The 27,956-nt window shown below is 54.6% G+C and overlaps 2 protein-coding genes across 2 annotated transcripts; one reads left to right on the forward strand and one right to left on the reverse strand.

Annotated features, from left to right (window-relative positions):
• Positions 1-222: 222 nt before the first annotated feature.
• On the reverse strand, positions 223-7,946 carry KIRREL2 (kirre like nephrin family adhesion molecule 2). Its single transcript, XM_040976543.1, has 16 exons — positions 7,916-7,946; positions 6,676-6,735; positions 6,300-6,449; positions 5,687-5,836; positions 5,425-5,585; positions 4,720-4,870; positions 4,369-4,474; positions 4,135-4,283; positions 3,774-3,901; positions 3,551-3,683; positions 3,201-3,301; positions 2,855-3,059; positions 2,323-2,421; positions 1,934-2,034; positions 1,545-1,610; positions 223-558 (listed from the first exon to the last, which is right to left on the reverse strand). The coding sequence occupies exons 1-16, from the start codon at positions 7,944-7,946 to the stop codon at positions 223-225; spliced, it is 2,127 nt and encodes a 708-aa protein (XP_040832477.1).
• Positions 7,947-10,080: 2,134 nt separating this feature from the next.
• NPHS1 (NPHS1 adhesion molecule, nephrin) lies at positions 10,081-26,939 on the forward strand. The gene is made up of 29 exons (XM_040976647.1): positions 10,081-10,138; positions 10,238-10,450; positions 10,535-10,657; positions 10,790-10,918; positions 11,363-11,444; positions 11,807-11,910; positions 12,059-12,186; positions 12,268-12,439; positions 12,591-12,748; positions 12,945-13,089; positions 13,182-13,306; positions 14,381-14,585; positions 14,702-14,831; positions 14,963-15,135; positions 15,794-15,934; positions 16,009-16,149; positions 16,566-16,687; positions 17,469-17,640; positions 17,740-17,896; positions 17,986-18,137; positions 19,723-19,834; positions 19,917-20,098; positions 21,828-21,884; positions 23,413-23,532; positions 23,648-23,672; positions 23,778-23,850; positions 23,994-24,081; positions 24,169-24,284; positions 26,808-26,939. Exons 1-29 carry the CDS (start codon positions 10,081-10,083, stop codon positions 26,937-26,939), a joined length of 3,735 nt encoding a protein of 1,244 aa, XP_040832581.1.
• Positions 26,940-27,956: the final 1,017 nt, after the last annotated feature.

The following is a 27,956-nucleotide window of genomic DNA, read 5'->3' on the forward strand; positions in this document are numbered from 1 at the left end:
TCCACCACCCTGTCCCTCTCCAAAGGTCCTATCTACCTTGTTGAATCTCATTTCTCCTGAGAAGAAGGTGGCCATCCGACTCTCACTGTTAGGCTAAAATGATCCAGCACGCCACAGTGTCCAATTCTGGGAGAGGAAGGTAGCCCACTTGTCCTGGTTCTTGAAACATCAGGACAACTTGTTATGGCAAGAAGATTCTAGCACTCTCCTGTTGGAAAGTTGTCACACATGAGTCTGAAGTCGTGGGTGGCTGGGGGTGGGGAAGGCAGCATACGGGAAGGGGGTCGTCCCAGAGGTCAGATCTGGAGTTCCAAAGGATGTGGGTTTAACGTAACTGGTGAAGGCGCGAGGATGGGGCGTGGTGAGATAGCCCGCCCGGGCTCGATACAGTCTGCATGGAGGCATCACATCCAGGTGTGGGTTGAAGTCATAGTAGGTAGGGGTCCCTGGAGGTCCCAGCGGGGAGGTGGGTGGCAAGAAGAGGCCTCCTCCAGGAGCTTCACCCAGGCTCAGGCTCACACTGACTCCCCGGACCTTGTAGTAGCCGTTGGTTGGGTCCTGAGGGGTTGGTGAGGGATGTCAGGTTATACGCCACTGAAAATCACAGATGGACACCTCCAAAGAGATGGAGCTGGTCTCAACAGAGATAAAAGCAACAGGAGCAGGCAGAGACCCTGAAGCAAAGAGACACCCAGAATGGCTGAGGGACAAACAAGGAACAGCAACTCGAACCAAAGGGGCAGAAGAGGGTCACCAGAGAAAGGCAGAGACAGAAGGCTATGGGGCTGCTGAAGGGTAGCTTTACGGGAGAGAGACTCACATACCAGCCAAACAGCCCAGACTTGGATGCAACCATTGTGGTTGCCAGGACAGACCTGGATCCTGTCCTCATTCAAATCCCAGGCGAAGGGAGCCTGGGGGTTCAGCACTGTGACTGGGGACAGCGACTGTGGTTGCTAAAGGTGACAGCTTCAGCATGGGATGGGGCTGGTGCCAGAAATCAGAGGCCTGAATGGTGGGGTAAAGGGGTCAGACTGTCCATGGGGCAAGTGTGAGAAGGAGAAATGTTTGAACTGAGATCAAGGAGGAAAGGAGGGGATGGTGGTAAGGAAGGTGGGAGAGTTTCAGGCACATAGAACAGCTCTGGTGAGGCTCAGACAAGGGAGGGCTTGGAACTGGGAGCTGTCCTGAGACGAGACTGCAAAGGCTCAACAGTGTGGGGAGACAGAGGAAGGCCAGCAGGTGGAAGGGGCCTATGGGATGGGCGTGGCGGTGAGCCAGGGTGATCAGCAGGCCTGAAAACTGACTGGTGGGGAAGGTACGGGCCGAGTGAACCCCAGTTGAGGACTCGAGACAAGAGACCAAGGCTGGAGCAGGTGATTAGGCACAGTCAGCTGTGGCTGATCAACTGGGGCTGCAGAGTGGAGCGAGATGGCCCAGGAGGCAGCAGGAGGAAGCTGGGAGGGGCTGGATGCCACTCTAGGGAAGCCAGAAGGGAAAACGCAAAGACCGGAGCAGAGAGCTGCTCTTTGCTACCTGCTCACCTTGGTCTCCAGCGCCCCTTCCTCACCCAGAGCCAGGTCACTGCGGTCATTGTGCATCAGGGAGCCCTGGAATGGGGGACTGACTCAGTGAGAGGCAGTGACTCCAACCCCACAGCCAGAGCCCCTTCCAAGGACTTCACCTTCCGGCAGGAGAGCCCCAGGAAAGTTGGGAGCTAGGAGTTTGAACTCAGGACAATAGTCAGGGGGACAAACCTGGTCTGGGGAGTAAACAGAGCAAGGGCAAATGTGGCCCCAGGAATATGACTGAGGTCCCTGTTAGGAGGGGGTGGGGGAGGTTCCATTTGAGGTTGGAGGATGGGGCCAGATTGGGATTGAGTTACTATTTGGGTCTGGGGTCAAAGTCAGGTCCAGGAGACCTGGCATCCTACCGGCTCCTCGCTGCTGCCTGTCTCCTCCTCTGGGCACCTGGAACTGGAGTTGTCACTGCTGCCCAGGACACGTACCAGCTGCTTTTGCTTGGAGAAAGAGGCTGAGGTAGGGGCAGGGAGGGGCCAAGGTAAGCCAAAGCAGGAGGGACAGAGTACTTGGGGTTCAGTAAGTGGGAGGGATGAGCAGGGGAGCTGGGGGGACACTGAAAACCTTGGAAGGGAGTGTGATGCTGAGATGGAGTGGGGACACAATGTAGAGGGGAGGAGAAGCCCCACACGGAGGCTAGACAGAGAGGGTCTGGGGCCAGGCCCCCTGATCCGGCCAAGTCAGTGAGGGCAGTGCAGGGGTGGGAATGGGGGCCTGGGCGGGCTCCAGCCTGGACACTTGCCATGGCGCCAGCAGCACAGGGCCACTCCAGTGATGATCATCAGGAGAGTGACAGCTGCAGAGGCCACTCCGGCTACAAGCCGCAGAGTGGGCAGCAAATCTGTGGGATGGAGGGGATGTCCTGAGATGGGCAGGCAGAAGACCTGCAGGACAGGGACTCGGGTTTGAGGTCCCTGGGTTCAAATGATAGCCAGGGCAGGTGACCCCCAGGGCTCCTGGTCCCCCCAGTATGGGATTCAAGGGCCCATAGACTTGTTATTCCCCACCTTTGAAAGTATGTGATAGGCTCCCTAGGTTAGAGAGTCTTAGGGCTCCCAGAGTCTTCTTGGCAGTTCCCTGTATCTGAAAAGTCTCTTTGGAAGACCTAAGTGTGAGGCAGAGGCTCTGGGGTTTCCAACTTTTTTGTGTGTGAGAGGATTTATTGGGGGTGGGCTTGGGGAGTTTGAACTCTCAAGGTTTGGAGTCTCTGTATTTGAGGGTTCTAGGTTTGGGGATCCTCATGTTAGATCGGGGGTCTGTGGACCCGGTCCCACCTCTGCGGCCCAGGGTGACCCGAGCGCGGGCCTCGCCCAGCCGGTTCCGTGCACTGCAATTGAAGCCTTTGTTGAAGTCGGAGTCCTCCGTCCCGGAAATGTGTAGCACAGAGACCCAGCCAGGACCCTCCGGGGCTGGGAAAGTCTCCACCAGGAACCGGCCCCGCGACCCTGCCTCCAGGAAGCCCTCATCCCAAGACCAGACCTAGGGACACAAACCGCGGAGCGCTTGAGGAGACCAAGGAGCCGGGAAGAGGTGGGCGGCCGCAATGGTCACAGTCGTTTCGGGGATCTGCGTGGGGACGGGGCTGTGTCAGGGGTCTTGGTCGGGAGGCCTTTGCCTTACCACAGCCTCCGGTGCGGGAGAGGCGAAAATCAGACACTGCAGGCGGGCGGGTCCCCTCAGGAAGGCGGGCGCGGAGCGCAGGGCGGTCACCACAGGGGGAGCTGCGAGGAGACCCCAGTCACTGACAGGAAGGGTCTCGCCCTCCGGGACTCTCGGCTAACCCAGGCCACACCCCTCAACCAAAGGGCAGTCCCTCTAAGCCACGCCTTCAGCGGGTCCGACTCCAATCACAAGGCCCCGTTGCCTATAAATCTTCCAGGGCCACGCCCACTGGCGTTAGATCCCACCCACGCCCCGACCCGGGCCACGCCCCCTGGGGCTTCTATAAAAGCCCGTGTGCGTTGCCGCACCATTCACCGTCAGCCTGGCGTCCGCAGCTCCTCCTCCGCGCCCCGAAGGGCCGGGCTCTGCTCTGCACTGGTAATCGCCAGCGTCCTCCGGCCCCACCGACGGGAGACGCAGCATGGGGCCGAAGGCAAGCACCTGGGACAGGGGAGAGGTGTCAGGGTCAGGGTTTGCGAGGGAGCCAGGTCCAACGCCAGCCACCACGATAGGACCCAGAGGGGCCTTCACCTGTGTGCCTCCTCGGCGGGTCCAGGTTATCCGCGGGAGCGGGTTCCCCCGCCAGGCACAGCTGAAGGAGGCGTCTTCCCCCACATCCACGGACATGGGCACCGGCCTTGCCTCCAGAATGGGCCCAACTAGGGGAAGGGGAAGAAGGGGTCACAAAGAAGGCTGAAGTAGACTCCCTGACCCAGGCTCAGAAGCATCTTCGCATGCCCCCGTCCACAACACCCTGCCCACTTGGGCACAAACCTTGCAGAGACCAACTCTGCCTGAAGTCTACCTGGATCCCACTCTCCATTACCACCCGGGTCTCCAGCGCATTGCACCCAGCCCACCTTGGCCACACCCCGGCCCTGCCCTGGCTCACACATCACGTCCAGGGCTGTGCTGCGGTTGGCGCTCCCCACGGCGTTGCTGACCTCGCAGGACACGGGCTCGGTCAGAAACGAGGCATCTGCCACAATCTCCAACCTTGGCCCGCGGGCGCCCAGCACCGGAGAGCCCCCTTTGGCCCACCTGCCAAGATACGAGGACAGCTGCTGTCAGTGTTGCCCCAGCCCTGCCCAGGCCTGTGCCGGGGGAGAAGTGAGTGGTTTCTCACCTGTAGCCGGTGACCGGGGGCTGGGCCGTGGCCTGGCACACGAAAGTGACCTTCTGTCCCTCCTGCACCGAATGCGGCTCCACCGACAGAGTCACCACAGGCGGGTCTGGGATGCGGGGAGGGAGGGGACGGTGGTCAGCCTGGACAAGGAATGGGACTTCTCCATCTCCACCGCTGGCCAGTCAGTCCCTCCACCCCAGGAAGCTGCCTCCCTTGCTCCCACCTCCCTCTGCATCTGGATTTTCACTTCCTAATTCCCTCAGGTCATTCTTCCATCGTCTTCCACTCTCTCACACCCAGGAGTCCAGCTCCCACCCCTGCCACCTCTTCCCCAGGGTCACTGACACTCACACTGCAGACTTAATGTGACAACTGTGTCCCTCCCTGTGGGCAGGGCCTGGCTCCAGGCCCGGCAGACCAAAGTAGCTCCATCATCATGGCTGGAAGGGGTCAGAAACAAGGTGCTCTCCACCGACCCTGTGGCTCTGTCCTTCTGCAGAATCTGGAAGTGACAATATGATGTGGGGCTGATGCTACGGTGTAGCTGATAAAGCCGTCGCCTGCAGTGCTGGCATCCTATATGAGCTCCAGTTCAAGTCCCAGCTGCTCATCTACAGATCCAGCTCCCAGCTAACGTGCCTGAGAGCGCATCGGAGGAGAACGGCCCACGTGCTTGGGAACCTGCACCCACACAAGAGACCAGGAGAAAGCTTCTGGCTTTCAGTTTTGAACTGGCCCAGCTCTGGCCATTGTGGCCATTTGGGGAGTGAACAAGTAGGTGGACTCTCTAACTCTGCCTTTCAATAAATTGTTTTGTTTTAGAAAGGAAACTAACAAACTTAGTCTACCCTATGGGCTAGTCACTCTTTCAGTTACTTAGCATCAGTCAATGAGCCACTGGCTTGACCAAGATTGGAACCCAGTGGCCTGGCTCTAAACTCCTTCCCCAGAACCACACCCTAAGTATGACAATCCCTGGACCCCGTCCTTCGTGCCCCCTTCTCTAGATAAGCCTCTGGTCAGAGTGGACTCAAGTTTTCACGGACAGGGCTTGACCTGGTGGAAGGTGGTCCCATCCAGCCGGACCCCGTCTCGGAACCACAGTAGCTCAGGACTGGGGCGGGCTTCCCCTCGGCTCCGACACGTCAGGTTCGCAGGAGCTCCAGCCACCAGAGACACAAGGGGGCCGCCCAGCACCTGGGGGGGCTCAGGGGGCACTGCGGGAGGGTATCGGAGGTTAGGGACCCTGATCTTTTCCCTTGGCTCCCCCCTCCCCACCCCACCCCAGGGGCAGGGTACCAGAGGACTGGGTCCTCACCTAGCACGTGCAATTGGGCAGGGCGTGATCGGAGACCGGCTTGGGTGGCCTGGCACTCGTACAGTGCTTCATCCTCAAGCTCCACGGGCCTGATATGGAGATCATGCTGGCCGCTGGCCACGTTCCCCGATATCCAGTACCGGGACCATCCTGGGGCAGGGAGGAGGCCGGCAGTCCAGGCTTGTGAGTGGCTTGCCTCTGGTCTCCAGGTCCAAACCCATCCCACACAGACATTACTACAAATGTGCACTGCCCCCTGCCGGTAAGTCTTGAGCTCCCAGAAAAGGAGGGAAATGATTGCCTTAATGGACACGGGGTGAGAAGGCAGAAGGCAGAGAAGCATTCTGTCCACAGAGCTGGTGATCTGGGCGCCTCCTTCAGGGTTAGTTGTCAACTTTTCCATTTAGGCTCCCTGCACTTTTCCTGCATTTATGCAATATTTTACAATGTAAAAACCCTCAACACCGCTGGTCATTCCCAATCATTGGGCCTCACCAATGTTACACGGAATTCTTTCTTTTCTCAAATCTGAAAATAGCACAAGCTTCTGGAACAGCTCAAGGCCAGATGCTCCCAGCCCAGCCCCTTTCAGGAATCAGGAGAACAGCCTTACCTGGCAGGTCCCGTTCACCCCCTAGAGCCAGACCATCCTTTGTCCACTGAACTAGTCCCCGGTAGGCTCCCAGGGCACAGGGCAAGCGGGCTTCGCCTCCCAACAGCACCACCAGGTCCTCTGGCTGTTGCAGGAAGTGGGGTGAAGGGCCTAGGAGAATGGGGAGGGGGTGGGCACCAGAGATAAACTTTGCACTGTCAGTGCCCAACGCCCCATTGCCTCTTCCCTTAGCCCACGAGCATTCAGAGTTGCTTGCTCAGACCCTCGAGTCCAACCCTCTACTCTACTCCCAGTTGGCTTCTCCCAGTAAGGTGACAGAGAGTGCAAACAAGTGTCCCCCGCGCCCCCAATCGGCCCTGCTTTCCCCTTGCGGTACCTGCGCGCACTCTGAAGCCGAGGAAGAGCGCGAGGAGGGCGGGGACCAGCATCCTGAGCGCTGAGTGCGTGTTCGCCCAGCTCCGCGGGACCTGCCGTGGCCGCTGGCTTCCCTGCTAAGTTCTTCCTCCGCAGGAAGCCCCCGCACACACCTCCAAACCTTGGTCTGGAACCCGCTTAGTACCGGACGCTTTGGCCCAGGCTAGAACCCCCTATCCACAGCCCGCAGTCTCCTCAGGTCGGCTCATCTACAGCCTCCGACTCTCTCTAACGCCTGCCTGCTGGGTGCGAGAGCTCTCGGGCGCCTAGGGACCCCGGGGAGGAGCCGGGCCCCGCTCGCTCCGCCCCGTCTCGCCCTGGGAGACTTGCCCTCTTCCCATTGAGAAACTCCGCGTCCGAGACGCCGATTAATGGAGGTTGGCGGGGCGGGGCTCAGCAGGCGGGCACCCCTACCCAAGTCGGGTCCAAGAAGGTGGTCTCGCCGGAATTTGACACCTGCGCCCTGCAGAGGTCTGGAGTGAGGAAGTCGGAAGGGAGGGAGTGGAAGAAACTTGCTCAACCCAGGGCCTGCAGGGACTGTGGCGAGTGGAAACGGAGCTATAAATGGGAGCCCCTGGGGTCTCTCCAGCTTCCGCGCCCTGGGGAGGCGGGCACTGTTCTCCTCTGGGTCTGCAGGTCGGGAAGAGGGCACCAGGGTGCCTGGGGCACAGCTGCGACGCCTGAGAAGGGGGTGGAGGGCTGCTGATCCCTCCTGGCCTCAAAACTCCCTCCTCAAAAACACCGCTTTGTTACCCTGTGTTAACGCGCAAAGCCTCGCGCCTCTTTAGACCGGGACACTCAGACCCGCAGCCTCTGCTCTCCCAGCACCCTGCCGTTGGCGGCGCAGCCCCCCTCCCCATCCCTTCCTCCTGGTTGCCGGGAGACGGAGGGGAGGCGGCGGAGGCCGGGGCTGGGGCAGGCGAGGAGGCTGAGAACTGCGCAGCTTGTCCTGACTGCTCCAAGCAGCCCAGCTGGGGCGTTCCCACGCCGCCGCAGCTGGCCTAGCAGGTGGGCGGGATCCTGAGCTGAGAGAAGGGCTGGGGGCTGGGTCCCGCCATCCGCCAGGCACGCCCTGTAGAGCCTGGGATTTATAGTCAGGTTCTCAGCTGTTGCTGGAGTCAGACCCTTGCGTTCCAGATTGTCACCTGTTGGGATTTGCAGAATTGTGAATACAGGGGTGGCTCAGACCTCTGCTAGCTCACAAATGGACGGGGTGGGGGGTGGCGGTGCCATCCCTCAGTTCCCAGCCCCTCCCGCCCTACCACCACTACATCTGCTGCATGGTGAGGGCGGGAGAGGGCGACAGGGATCAGGTTATCTGGTTTTAAATCTCAGACTCAGTGGATTTAATCAGCAATCTCCCAGGAGGATTTGAAAATCGAATGTGAACATCTGTCCTAAGTCCTAAGACGCAGGTGCTTCTGGGGTTAATCAAAAGGGGTTGGGAGGCTGGTCTGGAGCCCCAGACCTTAGTGCTGGGGCTTAAACTCCTCCTGGCTTCTGTGTTTACGGAGTTGGTACTTGGTGTTTGGAATTGGCCGGCCTTGGAGCCGGGCCTTCTGAGCTCGTGAGGCTGTTTTTCCAGGCACCTGATGCTACTTTCCCTTCCCAGGTCCCTGGGGCCATGGGCATGGAAAAAGGACGAACCTGGGGTCCCAGGAGCATGCAGAGCTGGCCCAGCTGGGGCCGAGGTAGAAAGGGTGTGCTGAGAGCTCCCCATGCTGTTCCCCAGGGTCACCATCTGGTGAGGGCCCCATGACGGTGTCTCCTTTCTCAGGAAGGGTGGGGGTGCAGACAGGAGAGCAAGTGTGAAAAAGACAGCAAGGACTCCATATAGAGGTGGGGGCGGACAGGAGTGGGCTCAGGCCGGATGTCTTGTCCTGGAGGAGGACCAGGGGAACCCTGAAGGGGGGCTGGGGGAGGATGAGCAGGTCAATTCCTGCGGGAGATAAGCAGACAGAAGCGGCTTATCCCGCAGCAGCAGCGTGCTTTTGCAACACTGGATGGGGAGGCAGGCAAAGCAGCATATGGTTCTAACATCCCGGGAGGCAAAAACCGGGGAGTCCCAGAGCCTGAGAAACAAGTAAGAGGGGGAGAGGCACAAGCAGAGGCTGGCGGAGGACAAATATTTCTTAGACTTGGGATGTGTGTGTGTGCAGGAATTGGGGTTGGGGGAGTAACAGGGATGAGAAGAAAGAGAGAAAAAACAGAGGCAAGTAGAGGCAGAGGGGCAGGGGAATGGTTCACGGCTGACCGAGGTTGAACCACTCAACACAGTGAGAGATGAAAACATACAGAAAGGTAAATCAAGACGGATAGAGGAAAGCAGGGAGAGACACAGAGGAAGAGAGAGAAGATGGGGAGGCAGCCAGACATGGTGACAGAGGACACTCAGCTGGCCCTTGCCAGAGGGCACCTGTGGTAGACTAGCAGCCATACCCACCATGAGGCTGGTACACTCAGCCCCTCCCACCTGCTCCGCCCGCCCACACCTGTGCACTTCCACGCTCTGCATGTGCCTTCGTGGGGCACGACCCTCTCTCTCCTCCCCTACACACATACTCACACACACCTGTCTCGTACTCACAGGTACACACACAACTTCACTCACTTCTATACTCTCTAGCTTTCTAGCACATTCCCCAGCAGAGATCCCTGATGTCACGGAGAGGATGTCTGCAGGTGGGGGGTGGGGGGACAGGACTTGCCAAGGTCACGTGTAAGAGCAGGAAAAAGCTGGGGCACACCTCCCCATGCCAGCCCGGCTTTCTGCTTGCCACGCCTACCTCTTCTCCCATACTCCCCTGCCCAAGCCAGGCCCACGGAGCCAGGGGGCTGGGGAGGTGCCGAGGAATGTGCTTGGCATGTGCTGACGGGGGGATTTCACACTCCAGCTGGACCGGGAGGAGCCTGCCCAGCACAAGCAGGAACTAGAGGGTCCCAAGGATTTTCCTGGACAGAACCCGGTTCTGCCGCTGGTAGACTGCATCAGGCTCCTGGGCTGTGAGCAGTGTTGGGGGTGGCAGAACATGGCTGGGGGGCTGGCAAGAAAGAAGAGAAAGTGACTGTCAAGGCAGGGAAAGAGAGAGAGAGAGAGATCAAGGGTGGGTGGGGGACTCAGCCTTCAGGAGATAAAGAAACAGGGAAGGAAACTCAGGGAGAGGAAGACTGGGGAGTGAGGCAGAGGGAGGAGACAGATAGACAATTCTCAGGCGAGAGGAAACCAGAGAGAGTGAGAGAGATGGCAAAAAGAGAAACAAAAAAGAAGGCAGCAGACAGGTCAGGGGAGAGGGCCCCAGCGGAAGTCGGCAGCAGACGCCAGTGGCAGCCCATGGGCACCCGACACGCTGTGGTCAGCCGAGCTGGGATGGCCCTGGGGACTGCCATCAGGGGCACACGGCTGCTCCTGAAGCTGCTGACTGCAGGTGAGTGTGGCCCTGGCCTGGCAGCTGGGGCTGCCATTTAATCCCCATGCTCCCCAGGCAGCCCTTGTGTCCCTTCCTACTGACCCTCTGTGTCCCCAGGTCTGGTGCTGCCGAGCCCAGCTTCAGCCTCCCGGGGCTTCTGGGCCCTGCCTATGAACGTGACAGCTGTGGAGGGGACCGAAGTGGAGCTGCGGTGCGGTGTCAGTGCCCCTGGCAGTGCGGTCCAGTGGGCCAAAGACGGGCTCCTGCTGGGCCCTGACCCCAGGATCCCAGGCTTCCCCAGGTATCGCCTGGAAGGGGATCCTGCTAAAGGTGAGGAAGTGGACCCTGAGCTCCCACCCTCTGGGACCACCCTGAGCAGAGACTGGTGGCCCTGACCCCGGGCCCCACCCACAGGGGAATTCCACCTGCACATCGAAGCCTGCGACCTCAGTGATGACGCCGAGTACGAGTGTCAGGTGGGCCGATCTGAGACAGGCCCTGAGCTCGTGTCTCCTAGGGTGATCCTCTCCATCCTGGGTAAGGGTGAGGGACCCCCAAGATCCAGGAGCTCCCCCCCCCTCACTCCCACCCCACGGCACAGGACTCCAACTCAAAGCCTGGATCTGCCTCACTCATGTGGCAGAGGCTTACCCCACACCCGCTCCACAGTTCCACCCAAGGTGCTTCAGCTGACCCCTGAGGCAGGCAGCACGGTCACCTGGGTAGCTGGACAGGAGTACGTGGTCACCTGTGTGGCTGAAGACGCAAAGCCAGCACCTGATATTACCTTCCTCCAGAGTGAGTGTGTGGGAACAGGCAGGGGTGCTATGTGGAATGGAGAGGGGGTGTGTCCAGTTGCTCTCCTGGGAACCCCAGAACATATGTCAATCCCCAAGATGGGAGGGGTCCCAGGAGCACATTGATGGGGATAGCAAGGCCAGCATGGCGCTTGGAGGATGGGAGGGGATATCTAGAAAACTGCAGTAGGTCGAAGTGGGCAGCTTGGGTGATGATGAGGGTGCATGCACACCCACCAAGATGGCAAGGGGCAGAGGAAGAGCCAGGGATCCTCTCGTGGGCTCCAGGGTCCACGGAGACCTAACGTGATGAAGGCCTACTCTGCAAGACCAAGAGGGAGGGGACATTGTATCTTTCCAGAGTGTCTGGTGTGTGTGTTGTGCTGTTGTGTTACGGGGGGAGGGGGGGGACCTTGCACCCCTTCAGCCCTCTTGTCACCTCAAGGTGGACAGGTGGTATCAGACGTCTCTGCCAATGTGAATGACGGATCCCAGGAGAAGCTCTTCAGCACGGAAGCCACAGTCAAGTGCGTGAGTGGGGATGTCTCCCCTGCCAAAGCCCCCACATTTCCCCAGAAAAACAAACCTATACTTCAGGGGTCCAGGCATGAAAACCTGGACTAGATGTGCCCATCCAGTGCCTCACCTGGACCCTCCAAACTTCTTGGGAGCTCTGGTTCCAGTCTGTCAGACCTCAAGATTTTGGCTAGATGCAGGTCCAAACTCTCACTGCTGACTCACCGAGACAATCTCTCTCCCAAGGAGCACTGGATCCCAGAAAAACCACCATCCCCCAAATTTAAACCAAGCATGGGAATCTGAGGTCTACACTGCTCCGCCCAAATTCCCCAAACTTCTCTGACCCTGAGCCACTACCTTCCCATCGCAGAGTGATCCCCCAGCACTCGGATAACGGGCAGTTACTGGTCTGTGAAAGTTCCAGCCCGGCTCTGGACACCCCGCTCAGGGCTTCAATCACCATGAACATCTTGTGTGAGTAAAGGATTCAACCTGTCGCAGGCACTGAGGGTTGGGCAGGTGCGTAGGAAGTGGGAATCCTGAAGGAAAATCCAGGCAAACAAAGGAGAGGCAGGGTTAGGGGGCCCGGGTATGTTCCCAGGCCCACTGAGTTGTTCCCCAGTCCCTCCAGGAGCCCCTGTCATCGAGTGGCCCGGCATGAACAAGGGACATGTGAGGGCAGGGCAGAGCTTAGAGCTGCCCTGCGTGGCCCGAGGTGGCAATCCACCTGCTACACTGCAATGGCTGAAGGTGAGGACAGAGGCAAGCATTGGACTTCAGGGAAGGTGGGGGGGAGGGCAGAGGCTGGCACCGAGGTCTGTCTCCCTGCAGAATGGCCAGCCCGTGTCCACAGCATGGGGCACAGAGCACCTCCAGGCGGTGGCACGCAGCGTGCTGCTGATGACGGTACGGCCCGAAGACCAGGGAGCGCAGCTCAGCTGTGAGGCCTTCAACAGTGTGTCTGAGGGGATCCAGCAGCAAAGCGTCACGCTGCAAGTCACCTGTGAGTCAGCACCTGCTCCTGCCACAGGGATTACACTGGACCCATCTGACACCAAAGACTGCATTGCTGGTCCCCATTTCCCTGTCTGTCTGGGTTGGGCCAGCACCCCCTCCCCACCGTGGGGTCTCACCTATGTCCCTCTGTCCCGCAGTCCCCCCTAGTGCCATCACTATCCTGGGCTCTGCTTCCCAGTCTGAGAACAAGAACGTGACACTGTGTTGTGTCACCAAGTCCAGCCGGCCGCAGGTCCAACTGCAGTGGTGGCTGGGCGGGCGGCAGCTACTTGCCACGGATGAGACCGTCATGGATGTGAGGGGGGCAGGGCATGGTGGGGGAGGTATCTGGGAGAGGAGGGTTCTGGAAGCCTGGGGGTGGAGCAAGGACTGGGTCTGACAGAGGAGGGGTGCAGGTGCATGTTCCCGATGGGGCTGTTGGATGGCAGGGGAGCCAGGCCCCAAGCAAAGGGCTGTTTCAGTCCCTGCATCTGAAGCCAGCTCCCCGCCAGGGCCTGCACGGTGGCCACATCTCCATGTCTAACCTCACCTATCGAGTGCGGCGGGAAGATAATGGCCTGACCCTCACCTGTGAGGCCTTCAGCGACGCCTTCACCAAGGAGACCTTCAAGAAGTCGCTCACGCTGAATGTGAAATGTGAGGTCCTTCTCTGGGCTGACGCGGCCTTGGCACCCTCACCCTGCCCCGCCCCATCTGAGAACCCAGTCATGAGCATCATCAACCTCCAGACCCTGCCCAGAAGCTGTGGATCGAGGGGCCCCCGGAGGGGCAGCTCCTGCGCTCGGGGACCCGGCTGAGGCTGATGTGCTTGGCTGTAGGAGGCAACCCAGACCCCTCTCTCACCTGGCTCAAGGTTGGTCCCAGGCAAGAAGAGGAGAATGGGAGTGGCCAGGAACATGGGTGGGCACCACAGAGCCTCTTGTCACCTTCAGAATCCTGGGAAAATCCTGGAAAAGACAGACATTTTTGGAAAAACACTGGATCTAGAATTTGAGTTTGGACAGGGCATTGGAAAAGACCCAAATGCCCTCAGCATTAAGCAGACTCCAGGGACGGTTCTTGGAATTCTGAAAAACCTGAAAATCCCAAGAAGAAAGAAGGAATCTGGGATCTAGAGCAGAAATTCTAGGGAAAAAGGAAATTCCATAAAACCAAAGGGATTTCTAAGTGAATATCCCGTGAGTTCAGGTGAGATGGTAGGAATTTTAGGGAGAGATTAAGGACAGGAAAAAAGTGATGGGCTGGGAAGACTAAAACATTTGGACAAAGAGTAGTAGTTCCTCAAACGTTTACAATTCATTAAGTTGGATTCTTGGAATGTGGAGGTAAGAGGAAGAAATTCCATTCAAATGAAAGGAAATTCTGAAAAGTTAGGGAGCCAGTGAAAACCCCAGGGAAGGACAACAGAATTCTGAGTGATTGCCAAGAACTGGGGCAGCACAAAGGACTCTCAAAAACAAAAATTGGATATCAAGATGATAATAGGATAATGGGTAATCATCGTAACTTACTATTATTTGGAAATTGTGGAAAAGACACTAAAATAACAGAAAGGATAAGGAAACATTTGGGGGGCTTTTTTTAAAAAGCGACAGAACCACAGTAGATAGGAAAAGAAGGAATTCTGGCCACAGCTTGGGAATGTCAGGGAGTTTCCCAGCATGTGGTGTTTGTTAAATGGCGCTGGAATGGCATTATTGGGGTGGGGGTGGGGGTGGGCCAGCGTGTGGAGGTGGGATCAGTGTGCTATGGGCTTGCAGATCCAGCCCCCTGGCCCGGGTGACCCTTAGTTGCGGAGTGGGCAAGGCTGGGGACAGAGGAGGTGTACTTTTTTCCATCTCACAGAAGTCTTCCTGCTGGGCGGCATCTGAGGCTTGGGTGGGCAGGGTCCCGGCTGCTTGCAATCCCCAGCCCATCCGATCCCCAGGATTCGCGCACGGTGACAGAGTCACGGCTGCCCCAGGAGTCTCGGCTGCCCCAGGAGCCACGGCGCGTGCAGCTAGGGAGCCTGGAGAAGTCCGGCAGCACCTTTTCCCGCGAGCTGGTGCTGATCATTGGGCCCTCGGACAACAAGGCCACGTTCACGTGCAAAGCGGGGCAGCTTAGCGCCTCCACAAAGCTTGTGGTGCAATGTGAGGACACGCGCAAGGGTGGGCTCGCGCCGGGTAGGGGTGTGCGTGTCCCAGCCCCGCAGAAACACAAGGCGACCCTCTCACCTGGAGATTGGCTCTTCCTCCCGCTCCCCAAGTTCCCCCGACAAACCTGACGATCCTGGCCAACGCGTCAGCGCTGCGCCCGGGGGACGCCTTAAACCTGACGTGCATTAGCGTCAGCAGCAATCCACCGGTCAACCTGTCCTGGGACAAGGAGGGGGAAAGGTGAGCGCCAGAGGCCATGCCCCACGCGAGTTGTGGCCATGCTGCACCTGCTCCCTCCCCTGCGTTTTTCCTACCTGCGCGCCCCTGGCTGCAGTCCCAAGCCTGTGCCTGCCCTGGTCTGACCCCGCCAGGCTCGAAGGAGTAGCCGCGCTACCCCAGAAAGCGCCTTTCAGAGGTTCCGCGGCGGCCAGGAGCGTCCTGCTCAGAGTGTCATCCCGTGACCACGGCCACCGTGTGACCTGCCGTGCCCACAGCGCGGAGCTCCAGGAAACCGTGAGCTCATTCCACCGCCTCAATGTGCTGTGTACGTGCGCCAGCCTGGAGCCTCCTTTGCACACACACCCCACTCTGACCCGCAGTCCTGATCCCGACTCAGAACCCTATACTGAGCCTTAACTTCTATCCCGACATACATGACTGAGCTCAGCTTTTTTTTTTTTTTAAGATTTATTTATTTATTTATTGGAAAGTCAGATATACAGAGAGGATGAGAGACAGACAGAGATATTCTGTCCACTGACTCACTCTCCAAGTGACCATAATGACTGGAGTTGAGCCAATCTGAAGCCAGGAGCCTCTTCCAGGTCTCCCACATGGGTGCAGGGTCGCAAGGCTTTGGGCCTTCCTTGACTGCTTTTCCAGGCTACAGGCAGGGAGCTGGATGGGAAGTGGAGCTGCTGGGATTAGAACTGGCGTCTGTACGGATTCCTGGCACGTGCAAGGCAAGGACTTTAGCCGCTAGGCTATTGCTCCTTTTTTAACATTTTGTTTTGTTTTGTTTTGTTTTAATTGGAAAGTCAAATATACAGAGAGGAGGAGAGACAGAGAGGAATATACTGAGCTCAGTCCTGACCTCCCCAATCCTAGTCTAACCACGACTTTAACCATTAAACCTGCGCATGACCCCGAACGAATTCCCAGCCCCAACCTTACCTACTCCCTTGGGCGCCCTCTCTCCAAAGACCCTCCAGAGTTCCTAGGGGAGCAGGTGCTGGTGGTGACGGCGGTGGAGCAGGGTGAGGCTCTGCTGCCCGTGTCTGTGTCCGCTAATCCGGTCCCTGAGACCTTCAACTGGACTTTCCGTGGCTATCGGCTCAGTCCAGGTGCGGTTGGGCTTGGGCATGGAGGGGAGGGAGGGCAGATACTCCAGGTCCGTCACCCAGCCGGCCTTCCGCAGCGGGCGGCCCTCGCCATCGCATCCTGTCCGGTGGGGCTCTGCAGCTGTGGAACGTGACCCGGGCCGACCGCGGGGTCTACCAGCTGCACTGCCAGAACTCGGAGGGCACCGCTGAAGCGCTGGTGCGGCTGGACGTCCACTGTGAGCCCCGCCCTGGGACACGGGGGGAGCACGCTGGGAGACCTGCCCGCCACCCTTCCCTAGGAAGGGAACTCTGCCCAACCCAGGGATCTCCTGGGGACCCTCCTCCACTGAAAAGACCCAGTGTGCAGTCTACTCAGAGGCTACCCAGAAGCCCCTCCCAACAGGAAGCCAAGCCCACCATGGAAGGTCCCAGACCTTCCCACCCCTATTCTGGAAGTCGGCCTCACCAACTCAAATCACAAGATGCTACAGGGGTGGGACAACCTCACTAAACCCCTCCAAGCATTCCACAAAAAAGGCAGATTGTATAGGCACCTGAACCTCCCTGGAGCCCTAGTCGCTGTCTCTCCTTCTCATCTGGGGCCTGCTCCTGCCTTGGCTTGTCCATGCCCAAGCCCTGTGCCTCCCACCAGATGCTCCGGTCATCCGCGCCCTCCAGGACCCCACAGAAGTAGATGTCGGGGGCTCTGTGGACATAGTCTGCACTGTGGATGCCAATCCCATCCTCCCAGATATGTTCAGCTGGGAGAGGCTGGTGAGGACCCCTGCCTTTGACCTTCGTTTTGGTGAATGAAGTTGGGGTCAGAGGCATAGAATTTCTTGACTGAGCTCTGTGGGTGTGGGGGCCACATCTGTGTGATGGTACTTAACTATACACTTGTCAGAACATGCCCCAGGAACACATATAGCTGCTTTTGAGTGGCCGATGAACGAGTCGATGGACAGGTGACAGGCTGGGTAAATGGATACGTGGATGAAAGGACAGTTGATAGGAATGAGCAGGTAGAAGGACAGATGGACAGGTGAAGGACAGATGAGGAATGGAGGGATGAATGGTCAGACCGAGTAAGAGAGAGATAGACGAAATGAGCTCCACTAATGAGTGTGTGGGTGAAATCAGTGGATAGATGGATGGACTGGATGGGTACACCATCACTGGAAAGACATCTGTGGATCAGTCAATGGGCAGATTGATGGAGAGGTAGATAAATAGGTAGGTGGACGAGTGGATTAATAAATGCATGTATTTATGGCTAAATGTTAATGAATGGAAGAACAGGTGGAGAAACACAAGCCTGAATCTATAGATGGGTGAGTGGGTGAATGAATGAGAAGATGAATGGATGACTGGGTGGGTAGATGGCTCCAGTGTGATTGGATACATGGACAGATGGCTTGGGTCAGTGTATGACAGACATTGTTTCTTTGGTAGCTCTATGGAAGGTGATTTTGGCTGGGAGAAGGGAAACACATTTTGGGGGATGCTGGATCTGGGGTCAGACCAGAGAATCAACTTTTGAGTCTTGGGCCTTCAGGGAGAAGAGGAGGAGGAGCAGAGTCTAGAAGACATGGAGCAGATATCCAAGGGAGCCACAGGACGCCTGAGGATTCGCCATGCCAAGCTGGCCCAGGCTGGTGCTTACCAGTGCACGGTGGACAACGGCGTGGCACCTCTGGCCAGAGGGCTGGTCCGTCTTGTTGTCAGATGTGGGTAACATCCAGATCTTGGCTCTGAGGTTTGCCACTGAACCCACAGATTCTGGACTTCCCCTCTGCTCACACTGAAATCCCCCCCGAACACCCTAGTTGCCCCTCAGGTGGAGCATCCCACACCTCTCACTAAAGTGGCTGCAGCTGGAGACAGCACCAGTTCGGCCACCCTCCACTGCCGTGCCCGGGGCATTCCTAACATTGTCTTCACCTGGACAAAAAATGGAGTCCCTTTGGATCTCCAGGATCCTAGGTGAGCCAAGGGCCTGCTAAGTAGCAGTCCAGCCTCAGCCCTGGTCTCCAGCCCCGGGGTCTCCTCCTGAGCACCCCCTCCCTCCTCAGGTACACAGAGCACACCTACCACCAGGGCGGGGTCCACAGCAGCCTCCTGACCATCGCCAATGTGTCTGCTGCCCACGATTACGCCCTCTTCACTTGTACAGCCACCAACCCCCTGGGCTCGGACCAGACCAACATCCAACTTGTCAGCATCAGTATGACCGGGGGTTAGGGGAGGGCTCTGTGGGTCAGCTCCCAAGCTCCCTGGTTGACCCCAGATTAGCAGCGTCCCTGAAGTCTGGGAAGTGTTTATGAGTGGGGATTGAGTTTGTTGTTGTTGTTGTCGTTTTAAAGATTTATTTACTTTTACGGGAAAGTTAGATTTACACAGGGAAGGAGAGACAGAGAGGAAGATTGTCCTTCCACTGATTCACTCCCCAAGTGGCTGCAACAGCTGGAGCTGCACCAATCCAAAGCCAGTAGCCTGGAGGCTCTTTAGGGTCTCCCATGCAGGTGCAGGGTCCCAAGGCTTTTGGGCCATCCTCAACTGCTTTCCCATGCCACAAATAGGGAGCTGGATAGGAAGCAGGGCTGCTGAGATTAGAACCGACTCCCATATGGAATCCCAGTGCGTGCAATGCAAAGACTTTATTCTCTAGGCCACCGTGCCAGGTCCTGCCCTGGGAATCTTAAAGACGATTGGAACTTCAGGGAAACCCACAGCCAATGGAAAACAAAGTGTGTGTGGGGGGGGGCGGTGTGGAAATCAGGGTGGTATCCTCCATGGCCCAAGTATTTGAAAAGTGGATTTTCAGGAATTGTTTGGTCTGGGTTCAGCTGCAACCAAGAACTGATATTTTTCCTTAAGTCACTTTCTTCTATGTGGGCGTTAGCCTAAGATCCCTCCCCCGACCCCCAAGTCGGATCAAAATATCGCGATGAAATTTCCTTATCTGCACTTGGCTTTCAGCCCATCTCTGCACCAGTTGTGGTGAGGCGAAAGCAGTACTAACAAGCCACTCTTGGTCCCAAGTCTATCCTACCAAGAGTGGAGTCGCCTCTGTCAGCAGCTTTTAGCCTGAGACCAGGGCATGGTAAGGTGACACTCAGCCTTCTGGTTTCAGCGATGTCCTTTTTGCAGCTTATTGAGTGGCATGGTTTTGTGCTTTTGGACTTTTGGTTAACAATGCTTCTGTTTGGGAGGGCCTCTGAGCCCAGCAGGAAAGCTGTGGTGCGTCTTAGAGAGAATTCTGGTGTTGGATAAGCTCTGCTTAGACGCAGGCGAGGGTGCAGTTCATCATGAGTTCAATGTTGGTGCATTTACAGTCTGTACTAAATAAGGTGCCTCTAAGTGGAAACATGCTTAAAGCAAGAGCATGTGCCGATGGGTTGGCAAAAACGCTGCAGACGCTTAAAAGAAGGCATCTTAGCTCCCATTTCCCCAAGACACAATGGTTGGGAGTTACTAATTCAATATTTCTAGAAAAAGTTACAAAGCATCTTCAGACGAGATTGGGTGCGTTCAGGGTAGTATGGCTGTAGACACAAAGCATCTTCAAAAAGTTCATGGAGGTAAGTTATGAAAAGACTGCATAGATTTTTTCTTAAATGCCCCAGAATCAACTTAAGGGCTAATTCCATTTTCCCATGAACTTTCTGGAGTATCCCCCTTATAAAACCCAAATTCCTTTGAAGAATGAGACTTGATTGTGTATTTAAAACCATTCTAAATCCTACTCTGGAAGGAACCTCCTAGAATCCATTTGTATGTGACTGCTCTCTCCATCCTTCTCTTCCAAGGCCGCCCTGACCCCCCCTCGGGGTTAAAGGTCGTGAGCCTGACCCCACACTCCGTGGGGCTGGAGTGGAAGCCCGGCTTTGATGGGGGCCTGCCACAGAAGTTCCACATCAGGTAGGTTCCTGACCTGGCAGGAAGGGGCACCTGCCAGCGGATCTGGGTGTTTTTCTGGACTGACCATCTTTCTGTGATGCAGGTACGAGGCCCTGGACACTCCAGGGTTCCTCTACGTGGATGTTTTACCACCGCAGGCCACTGCCTTCACCCTGACTGGCCTGCAGCCTTCCACACGGTACAGGATCTGGTTGCTGGCCAGCAATGCCCTGGGAGACAGTGGACTAACTGTCAAGGGCACCCAGCTCTCTGTCACCACCGCAGGTGGGAAGGGACAGTCTCGGGGCAAGTTGGGGGGTTTCTTAGAGGACCTATGGGACGGTGTCATGATGTGGGTGCTATACAGATCAAACATTGAGGTGCAGAGAAGTTAAGCAAATTGCTCAAGGTCACACAGCTCAAAGAGGCAGAGATGGGGAGGAGGCTGATGGACTGTAGACAGTAGCTCTTATCCCCCAATCTGTGTGAGGATAATTTTAGAACTTAGTGGAAAAAAATGAAATTATAATACAAATTTATTTTGTGCAAAACATGAAGACTGCATAAGTTTTCACATGCACATTTTTCATGAGCTTTTGAGGAGCCTTTGCATGCATGGGCTTCTGGATTTTTTGCAGCAACATAAGCTTCTCATTTCCTCATAAACTTTTTTCTTTCTTTTAAAGATTATTTTTTTATTTATTTGAAATGTGGAGTTCCAGAGAGGAAAAAGACAGAGATCACCCATCCACTGTTTTCACTTCCCAAATGGCCTCACTGAAGCCAGGCACCCAGAACTTCCTCCAGCTCTCCCACGTGGGTGCAGCGGCCCAAGCACTTGAGGCATCCTCCGATACTTAGCAGGTGCATTAGCAGAAAGCTGGATTGAAAGTGGAGCAGCCACGTCTGGAATCAGCACCCATATATCTCGGGCAGCATTTTAATCCACTATGCTACAATGCTGCATGCTGGTTCAAGTCCCGGCTGCTCCACTTCTGATCCAGCTCTCTATACAAGCACCTCGGAAGGCAGCAGGGGCTGGCCCAAGTGCTTGGCTACCTGTACCCATGTGGGAGACTCAGAAGAAAGTACTGGTTTTTATACTTTGAACTGATCAGCTTTGGCTGTTGTGACCACTTGGGGAGGGAACCAGTGGATGGAAAATCTCTGTCTCTTTGCCTCTCCTTCTTTCTTTCTGTAAATCTGCTTTTAAAAAAGGATGATTTTTTTTTTTAAAAGACATGCCTCTTGCCCACTTTCTGTTTACTTTGCCCTGTGAAAGCTCACCCAAGCCTCTTCTTTCCGTGCCCCTCTTCCAGACTAGGCCTCACAACCCTCCCTGTTCTTCCCCTCCCCCATTCTAATCTTCTCTCTAAGCATGAACACATGAAATACTATACTCACTTCCCTCGCTGTAGAACTCAGAACTTACACATCCATTAAGGGATCCCGAGAGCCCAAACATTTTTGATTAATTCAACAAGTTCATCGTGCACAGTAAAAGGGCCTTGCACATCATAAAGCACTCATCGATCATTCATTATTCTTATTGTTAATTTGAGAGGGAGAGAATTTACACTCACTGGTTCACTCTTTCAGTGTTCAAGATTGGGTGGGGGCTTTGTTTGCAGGGTCAGGGGGAGCTCCTGCTTGACCCTTCACTGCTGCCTCCTAGGGTTTGCGGTAACAGGAGACTGGAGCCAAGAGCTAAAGCAGAGCATCAAATCCAGGCATCCCAATCGACAGCACAAGTGTATTAATCTATGTCTTATACACTAGACTAAATGCCTGCCCCTGTCGTTATTAATGACATTTACATTGCTATTCTTCGTGTTTCTCTTAGTATTAATGTCCAGCTCCCTTTGAAATATTCTTAAGTGAGGTCTTAAGTATTCATCAGTGAGGTCTGTGAGCCCAAAAAGCGTGATGAGAGTCTGAGAAGTGGGTACAGCTGATCTCAGGGCTTTGGTCTTGGTACATCATCTTCATGTCCACCTCCCACTCCCACCTGCAGGGTTGGACCACCCTTCTGGAGGACCCGATCACCAGCCACCCACAGAGCAGCCCACAGGCAAGTCCCCCATGCCCTTACAATCCCACACCTGCACTGGAGAAGGGACCCTGCTGGCCTCTAGCCCTGCCTCCAGCCCTTTAAGGCTCGGCTCTGTCAACCAGCTGCACATTCTCAGCTCTTTCTCTTTCTCAGAGTGATAAATGTCCTCTCTTGCCAGTTAAACTCATTTCTGAATGACCTGATTCTGTGCTCTGGGAAGAGCCTCCACCAGCAATGAGCCACCCAGACACTGGCTGCGGCCTTCTGGTCCAGGCTGGCTTGGGTCACGCCTGCAGCGAGCTGGCAGCTGAATTGGCCCTGGTTGGTCTACCATGGAGTGCTCCTTACACATCTGGCAAACCACTGGCTCTTGGCTGGGACTGTGGAGATAACTGGGCCACATGTCTTTCTTGTTCTACTCATTCAGAGGTGGCCACAGGGGACTCAAGGGCAGTGAGATGGGACAAATTTTCATTTGCTCACACTTTCCTTGTTTCTGATCAGGTTGTGCTTGCTGTTGCTTTTTTTTTTTTTTCTTTTTTGGCCAAAGAAAATCATGTGGCTCAACACAGAGTCAGCATAGCCACTAGAAAGGGATCTGCGACTATGTAGCAAACAGTTGGTTCAGAGCTAGAGAAGAAAGTTGTAAGTGACAGCAATTCAACTGTTGTCCACCCTAAAAAAAATAAATGTTTAGTTCACAAAGTGGAAAATTCCAAGCATGGCCCAAAGTACTCGTTTACAATTTGCTTCTCACCCCTCAACTTCTCCTTCCTTGATGATTGCTTCTCTCTGGTTCTTCCATTTTCATTCCCTCTTCTTAGCAGGTGTATCCTGCGGGTTCCACCACAGATGCTTATGTCTGAACTAGCCACTGTGGGGATGGGAATGGGTGGCCTTATTGGCCAGGCTGAACTGTCTGCCCACCATGGTGTCCTGCCTGAGCCGTTCAGGTTGAGAATGGGGGGAGTGACTATTTCCCTAGAGGAAAACAGGTGCTATTAGTAGAAGGTGGTGGAGAGGGTGCCAGATGTTTCCTGGGAGGGACTCAATCTTGTCTCCAGGGATGTAGCAGAAGGGTTGGTCTGGTATTGGTTGTGGAGAGGGATTTCCATTTCAGATGGACTTGAAAAGGTGAATAGAAATCTCAGGAGAGAAGGATGCTTAAGGACAGATTCTTGATTTTCCGAGGTTCAAAATTCTAAGTTTGCATCAGAGGTTCTGGGAACAGCAGGGACTGGTTTGTGTGATTGGAAGACCCGGTCCCTGTGCCTGTCTGTGCCTGTGACATTGGGCGTGGCTGGAGATAGGAAGGGGCTAGCCCATGGAAGGTCCTGGATGCCCAGCTGAGAAGCTGATGCTCTCTGCTGAGCCCACAGACAGGGTTCAAATACAGAGGGGACCTGCTGCCAATGGCTGGGATTGAGAAAGGAGCCCCTTGTCCCTGACTGGCCGGAGGAGTGGGCATGCAACCCCTCGCCCATCTGCTTCTCTAATCTTGGAAGGAGGACCAGTTCGGTCACTGACAGCTACCTTCTGCTCCTAGGCCCCCCGAGGCTGCACCTGCTGCCTGTGCTGTTTGCCGTCGGGGGGCTCCTGCTGCTTTCCAATGCCTCCTGTGTTGGGGGCTTTCTCTGGCACCGGCGACTGAGGCATCTGGCTGACGGTGAGGACAGACCATTCTCCCGTCAGGGTGGAGGCCGCGGGTGAAAGGGAACCCCAAGACAGAGTGGGTTCCAGTGAAGGGTCTCTGAATCTTGCCCCACCCCCATTTCTCTCAGGCTTTTCAGAGAAGACAGAGGCAGGGTAAGTAGGGAGATCTTTGTGTGGGAACATGGTTCTGTGGGAGAAGGTTTGGGGGTGACAAATAGCCAAAGGTCAACACCCAAACCTTCACCTTCACCCTGGAAGGTCAGAGGACCGAATCAGGAATGAATATGAGGAGAGCCAGCGGACTGGAGACCGGGACACTCAGAGCTCCACGGTGAGTGGGGACAACTAGGACCACCCTGCTGAGGCATCTGCCACCATCATTCCAGGTTAATCACTGCCACTTCATAAACTGTAGAGTCAGAGGATGGAAAGAACTTTATCTGGTATGTGTGTGTGTGTGTGTTCATGTGGCAGGTTAGCACCATGGAAGCAGAACCCTATTACCACTCCATGAGGGACTTCAGCCCCCAACTGCCCCCCACACTGGAGGAGTATCCCCAAGGTGAGTCATGAGCCCATGAGGACCCTCCCTATCCAGAGATGCTCCTCCGGCATCTGCATGGGTGCTCATCGCCACTCCAAATCCCAGGCTCCATGGATCCTACAGAGGAGCGTGCGACCTTTCCCGAGCACCTGTACGATGAAGTGGAAAGAATGTACATCCCATCTGGGAGCTGGGGACCAGTCTACGACCAAGTTCAGATGGTGAGGAAATTTGTAATAGCATAAGTCTTTTCTAACTAGTGCTGAAAATCACCTGCTACTGATATTATCAACAAAGAGTTTTGGCCCATAACCCGGTGACCTACAGCACCTGGTCTGTTTCTCTGTCACAGCAGCCAGAGGTGAGTAGCCCTGCTGATGTCAGTTCTTCCAGAACCCATGCGCTATGCCATGTGGTCTTCTTCCAACTTCTAGAACCTCATGCTACTTAGAAGGGCTTCTTCACTGGGGTTTTCAGGTGGCAGTAGGAAAAAGAGGAAGAAAGTACAAGCCTGCCTTAGGACTGCTATTTTCACGCCACTAACAATCACATGATCCCACGGCTGTACCTGGTGTAGAGGAGGCTGTGAAACAATCTAGAATTGGTCAGGCTACAGTTGTGTAGGAAGGCGTACATCCTCTTGGGTTGTTAGCTATCTCCACTGCTCTCAGTAGAAAAGTAAAGAGAATGAATTGTCTTCAAGGTTCAGCTGGACCCATAATTTTCTCCATAAAAATGTCCTTGGAAAATCTAGAAGGGGTTTGTGTCACATTACATTAAGAATATTTAAAGAAAGAGAAAGCCTCTTTTCCAGTATTTTCAAGTCCCTCAGTCTAGCTTGGGTCACATGCTTATTGCTGAACCAATCCCTGAAATGAGGGGTATGTGGATTTGATGGGCCTGGATCCACACCCCTTAGGTCAGGGAGTAGACGTTTAGCTCACTGTATTGAGAGTGGAAGAGGGACTGAGGGCTCAGAGGGAAGGTGCTGGCAGGCACACAAAAACGACAGGTACTCCAGTCACCAATTCCCCCCACACTGCTCTACAACGGAGGGAGTAAGAAAGAGTCTGTGTGCTTTGATGTGCTGTAGTACTTCTGGGTCAGGGAGCACCTGGTAACCTGATCTCACACCACAGCTCCCACCGGGAGAGAAACAGCAGGTTCAGGGATGCTGTCCACGGTGCTGGACCATATGTGCCCTGGAAAGCGCAGATGGAGTCTGCAGGCTTTTCTGTACAGGGCCAGAGAGTGAGTCATTTGGGCTTTGTGGGACATACGGTTTCCCTCTAAACTGCTTAGCTATTCTATTGTAGGACAAAAGCACAGTCATAGGTGATATGAGTGACTGTGGCTATGTTCCCATAAAATCTTATTTTTGGACAATGAAATTTGAATTCATTTAATTTCCACATCACAGACATTCTTATTTTGATTTCTTTCCCCCAAATGTAAAAAAAAAATCTAAAACCATTTTTAGTTCCTGGGCAGTAGAAACACAGTCAACAGGCCACACTTGGCTTGTGGACCAAACTGCCATGAGGTGCTCTGAGCTACAAGGACCATTTTCCTCCCAGCTCTCAGACAGAGAATACCCCAGTCTGGTATTTTTCCTATTCCCTTTTGATGGGGTAAATGTCTTGGAGATTCATAAAACTCACATAATTGTGACTCGTGGTTCATAATTGACATGACTGTTATCATGGGCTTTCAAAGATTTCACATTTCTGGCACTTAAGTTATGTTCCTGACATGAAATTATGTGATGTCGTGAACTTGACTTGATGGGATTGTGGATGAGTAGACAGAGTGTAGATGCATCAGTACTGGCCAAGGGTTGATGTTTTTGAAGTTGGGCGATGGCCACATGAAGTTCTTCTTTTTTTTTTTTAATTTATTTATTTTTATCACAAAGTCAGATATACAGAGAAGGAGAGACAGAAAGGAAGATCTTCTGTCCAATAATTCACTCCCCAAGTGAGCGCAATGGCCAGTGATTTTGCCAATCCAGAGCCAGGAACTTCCTCCAGGTCTCCCACATGGGTGCAGGGTCCCAAGGCTTTAGGCCATCCTCAGTTGCTTTCCCAGGCCACAAGCAGGGAGCTGGATGGGAAGTGGAGCTGCTGGGATTGGAACCGGCACTCATATGGGATCCTGGCGCATTCAAGGTGAGGATTTTAGCCGCTAGGCCACTGTGCCGGGCCCCACCTGGAGTTCTTGATGAGGGTTAATTTATGTTCAGTCTCCACTTTGTATGTAGGGCTTTGGGGTTGTTTTTGTTCCTATTTTTGAAAGGTTTGTTTTTATTGAAGAGGCAAATCAGATTTACAGAGGAGAGACAGAAAGATCTTCCATCTACTGGTTCACTTCCCAAGTGGCAGCAACAGCCAGAGCTGAGCCAATACGAAGCCAGGAGCCAGGACCCTCTTCTGCGGTCTCCCATGTGATTGCAGGGTCCCAAGTCATTGGGCCATTCTGCATTACTTTCCCAGGCCACAAGCAGGGAACTGGAAGGGAAGTGGGATAGCCAGGACATGAACCAGTACCTATATGGGTTCCCAGCACCTGCAAGGTGTGGATTTAACCATTGAGCCATTGTGCTGGGCCCATTTGTTGGGCTTTTTCCAAAATTAAAAGCTGACATCTTTCCCTGAGAAGTCGAACAGCAGTATATATCCCTCCGACTTACTCGACGACCCACAAGGCATCCCTCCATTGTTCTAACTCCACCTTTCGTTTCTCAGGACCCCTACGACTCCCACTGGCTTGAGGACAAGTACGAGCATCCAAGAAGAATCTACGATCAGGTGGCAGGAGACTTGGACACGATGGGACCTGACTCTCTCCCCTTTCACCTCAGGGGAGAGCTGGTGTGAGAGCTTCCTCCATACCGTTCTCCCAGTGTCCTTCACCTTCAAGCGTGGACTGAGCTTGTTATGTGAGCCCCATTAGGCACAAAGGAGGGACACGTGGACGGACTGTGTCAGTGGCAAAGACGGCTCCAGTGGCAGCAAGGTATCAACAGGCTTCCTTCTGCAGCTGCCTTCTGTTGTTTTTATTCACTGCTCCCGATGCACACTGAATCGTGAATGACAAAAGCTCTTCTGTTGTGAGGGTCTTTTTCCTTTTCAAAGTAAAATGTTCACAGATAGAGAAAAGACCCGCTAAAACCCCATTTCATGTTGAGTTCAACCACATCCGAAATCGCTAACAGTAAATGAAATATATAAGCCATTGTACACTGTACTTAATATCATTATTTCTCACAGTTACCTAAAATGTGATCTATAACTATGACACGCATGTACGCATGATTATTTCTATATAAAAGGATATTTACAAAAGAATACATCCTAAATTGTGTGATTTATAGATATTAAAGACCCAAAGGAAAAAACTAACTTATGGGTCAGAGAGCACATCATAGTTACCTAAGACTGTGAAAATAATCAACTACGAAACGCACAAAGGAGTTTTGGGGTAATAGAAATATTTTATACCATGATATGCTGATAGTGGCCAGGATACACAAGTTTGCCAAAATTTATTGTACACTTAAAATGGGTGCATTTTACTGCATATAAGTCATACCATGATAAAGATGATTCTTAAAACAGGCTCCATAATAAAGCAGTCAGCCCAGCATGGTGGCTTAGTAGCCAAAGTCCTCACCTTGCACACGCTGGGATCCCATATGGCACCGGTTCTAATACCAGCAGTCCCACTTCCCATCCAGCTCCCGATTTGTGGCCTGGGAAAGCAGTCGAGGACAGCTCAAAGCCTTGGAACTCTGCATCTGCATGAAAGACCCAGAAGAGGCTCCAGGCTCCTGGCTTCGGTTTGGCGCAGTTCTGGCCATTGCAGCCTCTTGCGGAGTGAATCATAGGACAGAA

This window comes from Ochotona curzoniae, unplaced genomic scaffold (assembly GCF_017591425.1).
Source record: "Ochotona curzoniae isolate NIBS_2020 unplaced genomic scaffold, NIBS_Ocur_1.0 contig_2699, whole genome shotgun sequence".
Taxonomy (NCBI): domain Eukaryota; kingdom Metazoa; phylum Chordata; class Mammalia; order Lagomorpha; family Ochotonidae; genus Ochotona; species Ochotona curzoniae.